General features: G+C 49.4%; 1 protein-coding gene across 1 annotated transcript; it reads left to right on the top strand.

Annotated features, from left to right (window-relative positions):
• Positions 1–1,350: 1,350 nt before the first annotated feature.
• BOK (BCL2 family apoptosis regulator BOK) lies at positions 1,351–13,981 on the top strand. The gene is made up of 4 exons (XM_054386215.1): positions 1,351–1,573; positions 6,563–6,691; positions 12,389–12,552; positions 13,805–13,981. Exons 1-4 carry the CDS (start codon positions 1,351–1,353, stop codon positions 13,928–13,930), a joined length of 642 nt encoding a protein of 213 aa, XP_054242190.1. The 3' UTR covers positions 13,931–13,981.
• The last annotated feature ends 262 nt before the right edge of the window (positions 13,982–14,243 follow it).

The following is a 14,243-nucleotide window of genomic DNA, read 5'->3' as shown; positions in this document are numbered from 1 at the left end:
GGTTATTTCATCTTCCTTACAAGGCTAAAGCGAGAAGCTTTCCTCTGCCGCCTGGGTCCCTTAAAAGCAGCAGAGAAAGCCCCGCGTTCCCGGTGGGGAGCAGCCGAGATGCCAGGCTGACAGACATGGGGAAGGAGGACCTGGCGTGAGCACTGCAGAGAAATCTGGTGCTCTCCAGCAGTGGTGACCGCATCCCGTGGATCCTAAACGAGGTGTTCATTGATGCAGGTTTTCCAAAGAAGCATGAAACCAAACCCAAAAAGAAATCACTGAGGGAGGAAAAAGTGCAACATGAGAGGTAAATGTGTTTTTCCCTTGGGACAAACGAAGTATCTGACTTTGTTTTGGTTGAGAATCTTTATTGTAAGTATGCCTGGAACAGAGGACTGATAAAATACGTTTACTAACATCTGAAGAAAGCTTGGTCTGACTCTGACTCCAGAGTAGCCATGGGTCAAAAAGTCAGATAACAGTATAACTCAGGTGCTTCTGAAGAAATTTTGAATTCTCTCTTGGAACCTGAGAAATGGTTTTAAAATCTGAAAATGGTTTTAAAATCTGAAAATGGTTATAAAATCTGAAAATGGTTTGAAACCTGAAAATGGTTTTAAAATCTGCTTCTCTGTTTTGTTGTTTCTGCTGTTGCTAAAGATTTTAGAGAATTCATATGTGTGCTGCTTTGGTGGGGCGGGTGAGATGGAAAGAAAAGAGTGACAGAACCAAAACCTGAGCTGAGAACATGGTAAACTGTCTCCATCGAGACATTTCCAATTCTCCCATACCTTTGCTCTTGCAATGATGCCATTTATTTAGAAAGATCCCCTGGTTGAGGTTACTGTAGCTGGGATGTGAGATTCAAGGTTTTTTTCCCAGCTTAATTGAAACAGGCCGAGATTGTCTACACATTCTGTGAATTGTTTTCGTGTTCTGACCAGCTAGGCTCTCTGAAGGATAATGCTAGGACTGCCAAATCTGAACTGGAAAAGGGGGAACACCTTGTAGTTCAAAACTGCAGCCCTTCAGCACATATTACCAGTGAAAGGCAGAAGACTTTCCCCCTTGACTGTAAGATGCACTGAGGCAGACGTTCTGCAAATAGGACACTACTGACTTTAGTGGAGGTGTAAGGGCTTGGGCTTCTGAAGTCTATTTTTGCAGTGCTAGAGGACTTACAGGCACTTTTATTCAGCAGGTAAAATGAAAAACTGGCCTTTTGAGACTAGCTGCTGGGAGCTGTGACTACCTAAGGGAGCAGAGGATAACTAAGCAGCTCCTGCAGGTTCTCCTCTAACACATCTCTTCTAACACATCCAGCAGCTGCATGCTGAGGGGTAGCTTCACCAGCCAAGGATGGAAGTGCTACGCCGCTCCTCAGTCTTTGCTGCAGAGGTGATGGAGGTTTTTGACAGGTCTCCCACTGACAAGGAGCTTGTGTCCCAAGCCAAGGCTCTCTGCAGAGACTACATAAACTCCAGGCTCATTCGAGCAGGTGTCAGCTGGAGCAAACCTGAGCACAGTGCACCAGTGCCTGGTGGTAAGCTGGCTGAGGTGTCCACCATCCTGCTGCGACTAGGTAAGTCCCTGCAGAGAAGGGTGGGAGCTGAAACTACATGGAGCACTTCAGACCAGCCAAAGGTTTCTGGTACTGATGAGTGCCAAGATGCTTTTCAAGTGATGATACAGAGGCTTCTCGTCTTTGGCCATTTAGATTTTGGGTTCTTTAGCTCCTGTGCTTGCATTTCCTCAGTGCCTTGGAGTGCTGCTCCAAGGAGAAGGACTTGGAGGTGTCAGTTGATGAAAAACTCAACATGAACCAGCAATGGGTGCTGGCAGCCCAGAAGGCAGCTGTGTGCTGGGCTGCAATCAAAGATCAGCAGCACAGGGAGAGAATTCTGCCTCTCTGCTCTGATGAGGCACCACCTGGAGCACTGTGGCCAATTCTGGTGCTCACAGCACAAGAAGAGCATGGAACTGCTGGAGAGGGTCTAGAGGAGGCCACAAAGATGATCAGAGGGCTGCAGAACCTCCCCTATGGGGACAGGCTGGGAGAGTTGGGGCTGTTCAGCCTGGAGAAGAGAAGGCTCCAGGGAGACCTTAGAGCAGCCTTCCAGTACCTGAAGGAGGCTACAGGGGAGTGGGAGAGGTGCTTTTTACAAGGGAAGGATGAGGGGCAGTGCCTTTGAGCTGGAAAAGGGGAGATTTAGGCTGGAGATTAGGAAGAAATTCTTTACCAGTGAAGGTGGTGAGGCACTGGAAGAGGTTGCCCAGCATGGTTGTGGATGCCCCTTCCCTGGAGGTGTTCAAGGCCAGGTGGGACAAGGCCTTGAGCAAGCTGGTCTAGTGGAAGGTGTCCCTGCCTATGTCAGGGAGGTTGGAACTAGATGATCGTCGAGGTGCTCAAGGTCTCTTCCAACCTAACCCATTCCATGAATCTATATGTGTTGGAGATTTTATAAAAGCTGCTTTTCAGTGACAGGATTCTGACACATATTTTCCTTTGTCTGCCTTAATCATTCACCAAGCCATGAGTTTTCTTGCTTTTTGTGGGAGCATGCAGGGGTTGGCTGATGTCATCTGCCATACACTGCCATTCAGTGCCCAAACTAGCTAGCCCCCCTCATGGCTGCTGAGGCTGCAGGGAGAATGATTTGAGGCTGCTACTTAGCACCAGTCTGGTCTCCCCTCTCTCTCCTCTTTATGTCTTCTTCTATTTGATTGATATCACAGAATTAACCAGGTTGGAAAAGACCTTCGAGATCATCAAGTCCAACCTATCACCCAACATATCACAAATTTCTTTTTAAGGCATGGTTGGCATTTTCATTCATTCTTTTTCACTTTTTTTCTTTCCTATGCTGACCTCTGTTTTTGTTTCCAATAGTTTTTTGGTCTTTGGGTTTGGGGTTTTTTTGTTCTTCTGGCAGTTTTGCTGCCTCTTTGTCCTCTATTTCTTCTCTGCCCAGGCTGGGGGTTGAGATTCATTTGCTTTCTACCAGATATTCTGTAGGTGGTAGGAGAACACAAAAGGGCAAGCAGGTGGCAGACTGGATCTGAAGGCTTCTCTTGGATGATTCTCCTGTCACTTTTTTGTGTCCAGATGGAAAGATTTGGCTGATAGTCCCAGGAATGTGCTGCCTTCTCTGAGCCAATGTTCAGAGAGCACCATGTGGTACCCACGCAACAAGAAGGGTGAGCAGTCCTCCTTAGTAGGATGAAGAATTGCTTCTGTCCTGTGTGTTCAGAAATACCACCTGCCATGTGGCCTGCCCCCTTTTTTCCCCCCTTTGCTGCTGTAACCAATACAAGGCTGAGTGGTGTCCAGCCACCTGCCAGGAATGGTAGTCCTTAGCTGCTTGCTTAGCAGTGCAACAAGCCAGAGCAGTTTTGACTCTGTGATAGTGCTGAGAAGCCTGTGGAGATGTGGAACTGGCCCTCAGGCACATAGAGAGTTGGCTGGTGGGCCTGCAGACCTGCTGGGCACGGGTGATGCAGTTGAAGTCTTGGGGACCAAGAGCCCGTGAGGCCAGCGAGGCTTAACAGCTAATTAGTGCAACGAACAAGTCAGAGATGACAAAAACTAATGATACCACCAAATGAGACACCCCCCACCCCCCAAAACAACCTGCCAGATGTGCCAGAGGTCTGCTTTATCTGAGCTTGTCTTTCCTGTGGCCAAGACCCAGGCAGGTGCCCTTTCACCTCTGCAGGGAGCTTCTGCATGTGGGAGCTGTCACTGCTGCCCTGCACTGCTACCTCACAATCACTGAGGAAGAAGAGGCACAGAAATTGCTCCAAGTGTTGCAAAGTGCCCAGCTGGGAATATGCACATGGGCACCAAAACCTGCCACCAATATAACATGCTGCTGGAGCTGGTCCTGGGGCTGCCAAGGCAGAGCCTCCCTGATCCTGGAACTGCTTTCCAGTGCTTTTCTTACCATGCCTGCTTCTGTCTGCCCTGTGCATTGCTGCAGGGCAGGGCCTGCTTCAGCAGCATGTGTGCCTCCAACCAAAACCTGATCTCATCTGGGGCCTTCAGGCTCCTTATTAAAAGCTGTAATGTTGGCCCTCTACCAAGTTCTGATCTTAGCATCCCATGCTTCCCTTTCTGCTAACCACGGGCAGGGCTATCCCCATTTCCTTGCATTTACAAGGAAGCCTGTGTGCTCCCTCTGAGAAGAAACCAGCTGTTGAGTAGTGCAAGTAATGCTTCCTCTTATCAGGGCTGACCATGTGTTAGCAGAGTTTCCTCCTGGCCATGAGACTGTGTGGTGCAGTCCTACACACGCAAAGGGCCTGGGGAGATCTGTGGAATTCTGCAGAGCTGGGCTTTGCCCATGCCGTGCTGAGTGCCAGTGACCAATTTGATGAACTGGGGTCTGTTTGGCCTGGAGAAGAGGAGACTCAAGGGGGATCTCCTTCATGCTGATCAATATCTAAAGGGTCAGTGCCAGGAGGATGGGGCCAGACTCTTCTCAGTGGAGTCCAGTGACAGGACAAGGGGCAATGGACACAAACTGGAACACAAGAGGTTCCACATAAACATAAGGAAAGCCTTTTTCCCTTTGAGGGTGGCAGAGCACTGGACTAGGCTGCCCATAGAGGTTGTGGAGTCTCCTTCTCCAGAGGCATTCCAAACCTGCCTGGATGTGTTCCTCTGTGATTGACTGGGTGAGCCTGCTCTAGCTGGGATGTTAGACTAGATGACCTTCAGAGATCCCTTCCAACCCCTACCATTCTGTGAATTCCAGTCAAATAGCCAATGACTTTATCACAAGCTCCTAGCTCCTTCCTTGTCAGCCCCCATCTAAATGAAATTTTGGGGAGGATCAGTTGCTTTCTGCCTAGAGCAAGTCATCTGGGTCTTGCAGTGGAATGCAAAGCTGTGGTGACAGCTCTTCTTGTCCCCTGGGTGCTCCAGAGCACTCTTGTGTAGGAGGAGGACACAGGGTGTCCTTCTAACCCTAAACCAAATAGGATTCTCCATGCACAGAGGACCCTGATCCCATGCAATGTTTGCATTGGGTAATGCTCCTTTTGCAGCTGTGCAATCCTCGTTAAGTATCTGTGGATCCCTATATAGAGAGAAATCCATTGGAAATTGGGCTTTATTAGTTCTGCAGCTCAAAAATGGTTTGTTTTCCTACAGAGGGAAATCCCTTCTATCCCTGCCCAAGCTCCATGACACAAACCTGTGGGAGCAGATTCTCTGCTTGTCCTTGGTATTTCCATCTTGGTCTTTAAGCTAGCCTAACACCTTCAACCATTTCCCAGCTGGGGGAACAGAACCTGGAGGTTCAAGCACAGGTCTCTGTGTGTGTTGGGAACCTTGTTGCTGAGAAGTCAGGCAGGCAAATGAACATCTCTTTAACCATTTGGAGGAGAGAAGGAACTCCAGAGCTCAGTGTCTCTGTGAGTGTAAAGTAGCTGAGCTGATAGTCTCTTTGCTCAGTTGATGTTGTGCAGCTCTGGGTGGATCCTTGACTTTCATCAGCCTCCAGCATTCTTCAGTCACTTTCATCTTGAGGGTTTTTTACAAGTCTGATGGGGTGTTGAAAAAGGGTGTATCTCTCCAAAGCTGGTGTAGAAGTACAGCCCTCCTTCTCACTGAAGAAAAATGAGATGGCTTTACTTCTCTGAGGCTTGTCAGAAGGCAGGCATCCAGTGTGGGAACATCCTGGGCTCTATTGAAAGAAAGGTGGCCAGCAGGTCAAGAGAGGTGATTCTGCCACTCTGCTCTGCTTTGATGAGATCTCACCTGGAGTACACTGTGTCCCATTCTAGAGCCCTCAACACAAGAGGCACTTAGACATGCTGAAGCAGGTCCAGAGGAGGCCACAAAAATGACTAGAGAGCTGGAGCACCTCCCCTGTGGGGACAGGCTGAGAGTAGAGGCTGTTCAGCCTGGAGAAGAGAAGTCCTGGGGAGACCTTAGAGCTAGATTTCAATATCTGAAGGGGACCTGCAGGAAAGCTGAGGAGGGACTGTTTAGAAGGGCTTGTGGTGGTAGGATGAGGAGCAATGGTTTGAAACTAGAGCAGGGTAAACTTATGTTGGACATTAGGAGGAAGCTCTTCACAATGAGGGTGGTGAAATACTGGAACAGGTTGCCCAGGGATGTGGTTGAGGGATGTCCCTGGAGACACTGAGGATCAGACTTGATGTGGCCCTGGGCAGCCTGATCTAGCTGGAGATGTCCTGCTGACTGCAGGAGGGTTGGACAAGATGACCTGTGAGGTCCCCTTCCAGCCCGATGCAATCTGTGAATCGCTCACATCAGGGATGACTGCAGCCACACCACTGGTGCAAGGCCATGCAGTGTGCCTGTCCCCACTCCCTTTAGAAGCCCCAGGCTCAGGGGGGTGTCAGTAAAGCAGGATGCAGGTGCCAGGGGGGTTGCGTCTAACTCACCCTCAGCCTTCTGCTGCGCATTTTTAAAACAAGGTGGAGCTGGGATCAAGTCCCTTCACTGAAGGGATCCGTGGGGTAGCTCCAGCTCTAATTCCTAGGTGGTGAGAGCAGGAGCTGGTGTGCTGCGTGCTGACTCCTGCCTGTCTGTCTCCAGGGGACGAGCTGGAATACATTCGCCCCAACGTGTACCGGAACGTGGCTCGGCAGCTGAACATCTCTCTGCACTCGGAGACGGTGGTGACCGACGCCTTCCTGGCCGTGGCCGCACAGATTTTCACCGCAGGTACCGCCTCCCCCCAGACCCGCAGGCAGGGCTGGGCAGAGGCGGCCGGGACGGAGCCACTTCTCTCGGACAAGGCGTGTGTGCTGGTTTCTGAGGTGGCCTCAAGGTGGGGCCTGGTTTCTGAAAGGCCCTGGGCGGTTTGGCAGTGTGCTGCGCTTGAATGGTAGCCTGAGAGCTCCTCTCTGCTCTCTTCTTCTGGCAGGGAAATGCCCTGGTTTATTATATCCTCCTGGCAAGGTATTGCTCATTCTAGAAGGCATCTGCTTGTTAGGAGCTGGTGTTACCCACCTCGTTGCACAGGGAAGTCACGCATTTCAAGCCCTTTTGCTCACCACTGGCAGCTGGAGAAGGTTCATTACATGGGAGTCTCCCTTGCTCCAGCTCACGCTGTTGATGCTAAGAGCCAGAACCAACTCATCACAAGGGAGTTCTCTTCCTGGCTTCATTTCCTACAGTGACAGCCAGAAGTGCAATGGAGCCTGCTGCTTCCAGCTGCTGCTTCTACTTTCACATGCTCAGGAAAGTCTCAGCCCTCAAGGCTAAGGTGTTCTGGGTGAGCACTGCTTTGAGCTTTCTCAGAAGATGCTTAGATGTCAATGTTGTTCTGTTTCTGTTTCTCTGGTCCCACAGATGACTGTCAAAAAAAAAAAAAATAGACACACCCTGTGCTGTATTCCTGTTAGGGAACCTCAGCTGTCCCTGGAAAGAGTCTCTTCTTGGGAATGCAGTCTGGGGAACTAAGGGAAGAGAAACCTTTTACAGAGAGATTTATGTCAGGCAAGCCCTGACACAGTTACAGGATTCCTGCAGTGCCTTGTTGTGTTGTCCATGGAAGGGAGAGTAGATGTTTGAGACTGGAAACAAAATAAACCAACAAAATGCCCCAACCAACCAAAAATCCAACAACAAGAAAAACCCAAAGCTACTTGCTAGCAGTACACAGAAGTGTGAAAGCACTGGATCCAGTGCCATTGACACGGGAAGTGGCACAGGAGGCAGTGATCCTTGCTGCTTTGGGACTAATTGCTATAGGATAGGAATCCAGGTTTCTGCTGTACTTTCAGGTAGGCTTCTTCACTCAGAACATGTCTATCTTTACCATCAGCTATGTTTTTTGTGTGTGTGAGCACCTCAGGAACTACTGCACCCTGGAGAAGAGCTCTGCTGACATCCCATGCTTCTGATCTGAAGTGTATTATGGTGGAAATCAGAGATCCTCTCCAAAATCACAGCAGAGGACAAAACAGATCTCTCAGGGACTGCTCAAGAAAGCCTCCTGGCAAGTTGAGCAGATTTACTTCCCAGATCAGGGAAATGGATGGAATTGGATTCTGTATCTAGCACTGCAGTCCTTGGCATCCTTTCAGAGTGTATCTGGAATGCAGATTGCCTTTACCCTGGGCTGGTTTGGGAGGCCATATGGGCTCAGAAAGCAAGAGCTGGGCAAGTATTGCAGGAATGTCTGAACCTGTTCAAAGTGCAGATGCCCTGCCTGGTCCCTTAGTGCTGAGCTTTACTTGCGTCAAGGCTTACAGAAAAATGAAGGTCAGGTTTGCAGGCCCAGGTGTTTGCATTGCAGGTAAGTAGGTTATCTTCTTAGGCAACTACAGCTGACTACATCAGAACTGGCCCACCTCCAAAGTTGAAGTGGCATGGAGGATTAAGCCTGGCTGCAGGTGGAACAGATTGTGCATGCTGCTGTGCTGCATAAACACGAACATAGACTCATGGCTTGGGCTGGAAGGAACTTCTAGAGGTCATCTAGTCCTACCACCCATGCAGTGAGCAGGAATATCCCCAATTTGATCAGGTTGCTCAGAGCCCTAGCAAGCTTGACCTTGAATGTCTCCTGGGATGGGGCCTCCACCACCCCTCTAGGCAACCTGTTCCAGTGTTCCACCACCCTCATAGTAAAGAACTCCTTCCTAATGGCCAATCTAAATCTCCTCTTCTCTAGTTTCAAGCCACTGCCCCTTGTCCTTGGAAACAGTTGCTCACCAGCTCTCCTGCAGCCCTCTTCAGGTACTGCAATGTCTGTCTGAAGCCTTCTCCAGGCTGAGCAGCACCAGCTGATGCTGGAGAGAAAGCCTTGCTGGCTTCTGGGAGTCCTGTTCTCACCAATGTATATTGACAGATTCATTGAGAGATGTGTTTCTTTGCTGTTCTTTAACCTCTCAGCTCAGGAGGTAAGTGAACAAAGGTGGTTAAAATGGTTTCGTTGAAAGTAAAGCTAGAAAATGTAACTTTGTCCTAAACTCGAGGTTTTCAAGGTAGTAAGAATGTGGATCTGGACTCAGCTGTCTGAGGCTGGCAATGCTAGAGACTTTGGAAACTTGGTAGAAGCCCAGGCTCAAGCTCTATTGCTTGTGCTGCCCTCATCTGGGGACACTGTGCTGCATAAATGAGTGGCAGTTGGCTGGCTGCACAGGGAGTAGATCCAAACCTTCCTGGGGCTCTGTCTGCTCCAGTTTTAATTCTTGCTCACCTCTGCCTCAGAGTGACTAACAGGGCAACCTGTGGGTGTGAAGCTGGGGTTGTATATTCAGTTGCTTTTATCAAGCCATTACTGTAATTTCCTTTGCCATAAGGCTGCTGAGTGGCAGACAGGGAGAAGTTTGGTGATTTATTGATTTTTTTTTTTTTTTTAAACATTCTTGGACCCCAACTGCAGTCTCAAGACTCAGCATTTAACACTAAATCCAGCAAATCAGAGGTGGCTGTAGGAGCCAAACATTCATTCCTAGTTTTTCTCATAATTCAGAGGAAAGAGGCCCTTACTGAGCAAAGGAAACCAGAGATTCAAGTGCAGTCTGAGTTTTCATGCCAATTACCAACAGCTAAAGCATCTCAGCCTGTTTTTCACTGTCCAATTTATTAAGAAAACAGCTACAGTCTGCCACTGCAGTGCCTAGACAGACTGGGAGCTGCATTAGTCACTCACAAAGCCTTTCCAACAACAGATTGGGGGATTTTGACCTTATCTTGCTGAAGAGGTTTCTTCCTTAATCTTTTACATGGCCTTCTTCCACATCTGGTGTGGTTTTGAGTCTTCATACTGTAGCGCTGGTTGTGCTCACTTCCCATCTGTGCTGTGTACAGGTCCTGCCTAAACACAAGTCCTAGATGGACCTGTGAAGAAGGCAAGACTGAGGATATCTGGTCCCACAGCATGGGTATATTGTGCCATATGCAACTGTAGAGCATTGTTTATTCCAGCTACCCCAACTTTAGCCTTACTCTGGTGTGGCAAGGACAGCTTGAATCCAATTAGAGCAAGATCAGCAGCTGAGAACGTAGACAGGAAGTGAGCAGGTCACAAGCATGATAATCCTCAAGCTGTCTTTTCCTTCCCTGTTCCCATACAACTTGTTGGTTATTTGGAGTGAGGAGAGCCCATCTGTGTGGAGACTGGCACTGCAGAGCCCTGACCTGCTTTGGCTGTTGAAGGATGTCTAGCAGCATCACCCCTGTGACAATACCACTGGTTCTGATGTGTGGTCCAAAGCTGTTCTGCAGGCAGAAGGAGACTTCCCACTGACTTTAAACAGGCTTTGGATTGGGTCTGGGTGAGCTGGGATGTACATTAGCTGTTTCAATAAATACCAGAAGGAAGGGGACACTTGCTGGAAAAACAGAAGTAGAAAAGGGAGAGGTATTTTCCTTTTCTAAAGGAAGCAGTTTCTTCCAGTTGGTAAAAGCTGCTAGGTGTGAGGGCTCTCTAAAAGTTTTCATCCTGGGTTTGTTGGTGTGTTGGTTTGGGTGCTCATCAGTTTTTAATCCAAAGTGCTAGGGCTTTTAATCAAAAGTGAACCCTGTCCAACAGGGATGCATGGTTAATGGTTTCTCTGGGGAAAATACTTCCCTCTGCAGGAGCAAATGCTGTTAGAAACGCATGAGTTGAGCTTCCTGCCTTGTGCACGTCCATTTTGGCTTCTTTCTCTCTACCAGAGGAAACTATATTGTTGTGGCTGTATTTTTCCAGCTGTTGAAAAGCAGCATTTGATCATGTTTCTCCGAGGTCTGGTTTGCAAGTTGGGCTTTGATGCTAAGTGGAGCAGAAGGAAGTTTATTTGAGTAACTTTGGATAGTGTGGTGCTTGGAGAGTGCACAGTTGTGTCTCGTGGCTTCTTGAGCTCTCCCTTGGGGCAGGCAAGTTGATCTGCAGCAGGAACACTTTCAAGAATGGTCCTCTCCTGCTAATTCATTTTCCCTTGGGCTCACCAGTGTTTACATACCTTCAGCTCCATGTCTGGCCTTGAGTCTGCAACTTGTATTTCTTATTTTTATAAAATGCTTTCCAAGCAGTTTTTTTTCCTGTTTCCCTGTGTTCCATCTCTGTGAAACAGAAGTTCCAGAGCTTTCTCTGTTTTGACCACTCCTTTCTGGACCAGTTTTCCATTTGTTCTTGTTGTTAGCTCCTGTGCACACTAGTCTGCACAGTGGGAAGCTGTGAATCGATTGTCTTCTTTGGCAGTGAGTGCCTGCCTTGCCCAGCATGGATGGCAGCCAGGACTTTGGAGGAATCTGGTGCAAGACAGTGTGTCTTCTCTGCTCATGAGCAAATCCAGTTTATGCTGAGGGATACATCAAGCTAGTGTCACCTTGACCCTGGCCTGGATGTCCTGATAAAAGCCTGATGAGGGACCACTGGCTGCAACGTTTAAGCATGGTGCAATTACACCCCAGTGTTGGCAAAGTGTGGGGGAAGCTCAGGGACCCAGAACTGAGCTCCACTTACCACACTGGCAGGAAGATGACTGCTGCTGGGACAACTTCCTTGGAGCACTTGCTCTGGGCAGGTCAGCCCAGCAGGAAGGCTGTTTGCTGGGAGATTAGATAACTCAAGTGACACTTCCTGCACTGCCTTCAGGGGGATACGTTATGCAAATTAAGTAGTGAAGGCAGAGTGGCAAAACTCTCAAAGCTACCTAGTTCTCATGTGGAAACTGAACCATTCTCCTTACATCAAGGAGGATACCAACCAACTCTCTTGGCCCTAGGGCTTTGCTTGCCTTTTTTGCCCTTGTGTCATGGCAGAACTGACTGAGGATGTGTGTTGTGTTTGGTGTCACACTGGAATCACAGACTCACTGAACCGCAGACATTAGGGGTCGGAAGAGACCTTGAAAGATCCAGTCCAGCTCCCTCAGCCTTTCCTCAGAAGGGAGATGTTCCATTCCCTTCAGCATCTTTGTGGCTCTGTGCTGGACCCTTTCAAGCAGTTCCCTGAGGTACTTCTTGAACTGAGGGGCCCAGAACTGGACACAGTATTCCAGATGCAGCCTCCCGAGGGCAGAGTAGAGTGGGAGGAGAACCTCTCTGGACCTACTAACCACACCCTTCTAATACCCCTCAGGATACCATTGGCCTTCTTGGCCACAGGGGCACATTGCTGGCTCATGGTCATCCTGTTGTCCACCAGGACTAGAATAAAAGAATGCTTTGTCTTAAGGGTGTTTGAGAGCTGTGCTAGTGACAACCCCCACCATGCTGGGATTCTCTGGAGAGTTTTCTGCAGTCCTGGTTCTTTAGGATCTCTTTTCCACCAAGGTGAAGCCATGCAGCACTGTGGCTGCACCCGAATGCAGCCGGGCATGTGCAGCGTGAGCACGTGCAACCAAGGGCAGCCATTTCCTGGGAGCAGTGAAGAGTGCTCTGTGTGTGTGTAGATCTGAAGGACCTTTCCTCTTTTCACAGGCATCACGTGGGGCAAGGTGGTGTCTCTCTACGCGGTGGCAGCTGGCCTGGCAGTAGACTGCGTGCGGCATGCCCAGCCAGCCATGGTTCACACCATCGTAGACTGCCTGGGAGAGTTTGTCCACAAGACCCTGGTGACGTGGCTGAAAAGGAGAGGAGGCTGGGTAAGAGATCAAGTATGACTTCCACACATGCAGTCCAGAAAACATCCTGGTTAACAAAAGTGAGAGTGCCCCCACTGCAGCTTTACTCTCTCCCACAGCACTGTGGCCACCTCTGTCCTATTCAGACCTGTGCTAGGCTCCATGTGTCTCCATGACTGCCTTGTGGTCCCATCCTCAACAACATGAGGAAAGGCTGAGAGAGAGCTGGGTTTGTGCAGCCTTGAGAAAAGAAGGCTCAGGGGAGACCTTATTGCCACAGACCAGTGCATAAAGGGTGGCTACCAGTAGGATGGAGACTCCCTTTTTCCAAGGAGTCCCATGGAAATGACAAGGGGTGATGGGGACAAGCTACTGCTGGGGGGATTCCCATTGGAGTCCAGCAGAAAATATTTCCCCGTGAGAACAGTCAGACATTGGGACAGCTCATTTCAGCTAGGGTATCACCTAGAAAAGTTGGACCAGGTGATCCTTGGGGTCCCATCCAGCCTGGCATTCTGTGATTCTGTGATCAGCTATTCTGGTCTTCATCTTCCTGTATATCTGTGCCAGACTAATTCCATCCTGACCTGCCAAGGCCTTTTCTGTTCCAGACCTGAACATCTCTGGAGCTGCCAGCCAGTCACAGCAGGACGCTGTAAATAGGAGTCATTCTCTTGGGCAGCTGTTTTCTAAGCACTGAAAACCATCAAGCCTGCTAACTGAATTCCCCTTTCATCTGTCCCCCACTTCCCCAGGTCACAGCTTAGCATATTAACATGACTTGCTGCCATAAGGATTTTTAAAAGGGCATTAAAAGCTGGTAGTTTGTGTCATTCCCTGACCTGACTCTGATGATGCTCCTTGAATAATTTCTGCTGCAGCTCAAAATTTAGTGCACTGATGCTTTGAAGGACACTCCTAAGACCTAACAAGAATGGGAAGGTTTGTGGCTCTGTCCCTGGCCTGCTCTGAGACCGTGTGTATGGTGTGGTGGGTATGGCCCATGGAGGTGTTCAAGGCCAGGTAGGACAGGGCCTTGAGCAACCTCATCTAGTGGGAGGTCTCCCTGCCCAACCCAAATGAATCTCTTTCACAGAGTTCTTGAGCCTGATTTATTACCTTGCAGCGTGTGAGGTGTCACAGCAAGCTCTTGTGATTGTTGATGGTGTGGCAGCAGTGGTGGCTGGCACGCACTGTGGGACTGGGAGGGTCTGCAGTGGTCGAAATGGTTCTGGCTGTCTCTCTCTGATGATGTCTGTTCCCTCCTCTTTAGGCAGACATCACAAAATGTGTGGTGAATACTGACCCTGGCCTTCGCTCCCACTGGCTTGTGGCTGCTGTCTGCAGCTTTGGGCACTTCCTCAAGGCCATTTTCTTCGTCCTGTTGCCCGAGAGATGAAGCTGAGTCGCCAAGTGCAGCCTCCCCTACCCCGGCTCCTCCCGGCTCCAGAAGCAGTGGTAATGGCAACCTCTGAAGAGGAGGAAGAGAAGAACCAGGACAAACAAAATACTTGATCTCCTCTCCCTTTAGCTGGGAGCAGTGATCAAACTTTTTGCAGCCACAGGAGCCTCTCTCACCATTAATCCTTTCCAGAGTCTTGTTTCCCTGGGTGACTTGTATGTGTGGCCTGGACACTGCCAGTCCCTGGGCAGGCTGACTGCAGCTGTGTGCAGCATGGATGATCTGATATCCATTTATCACAGCTGCCTTG

The sequence above is a fragment of the Indicator indicator genome, chromosome 13 (genome assembly GCF_027791375.1).
Source record: "Indicator indicator isolate 239-I01 chromosome 13, UM_Iind_1.1, whole genome shotgun sequence".
NCBI lineage: Eukaryota > Metazoa > Chordata > Aves > Piciformes > Indicatoridae > Indicator > Indicator indicator.
The sequence above is the reverse complement of the archived record's forward strand: the minus strand, read 5'-3'. Positions and strand labels throughout refer to the sequence as shown.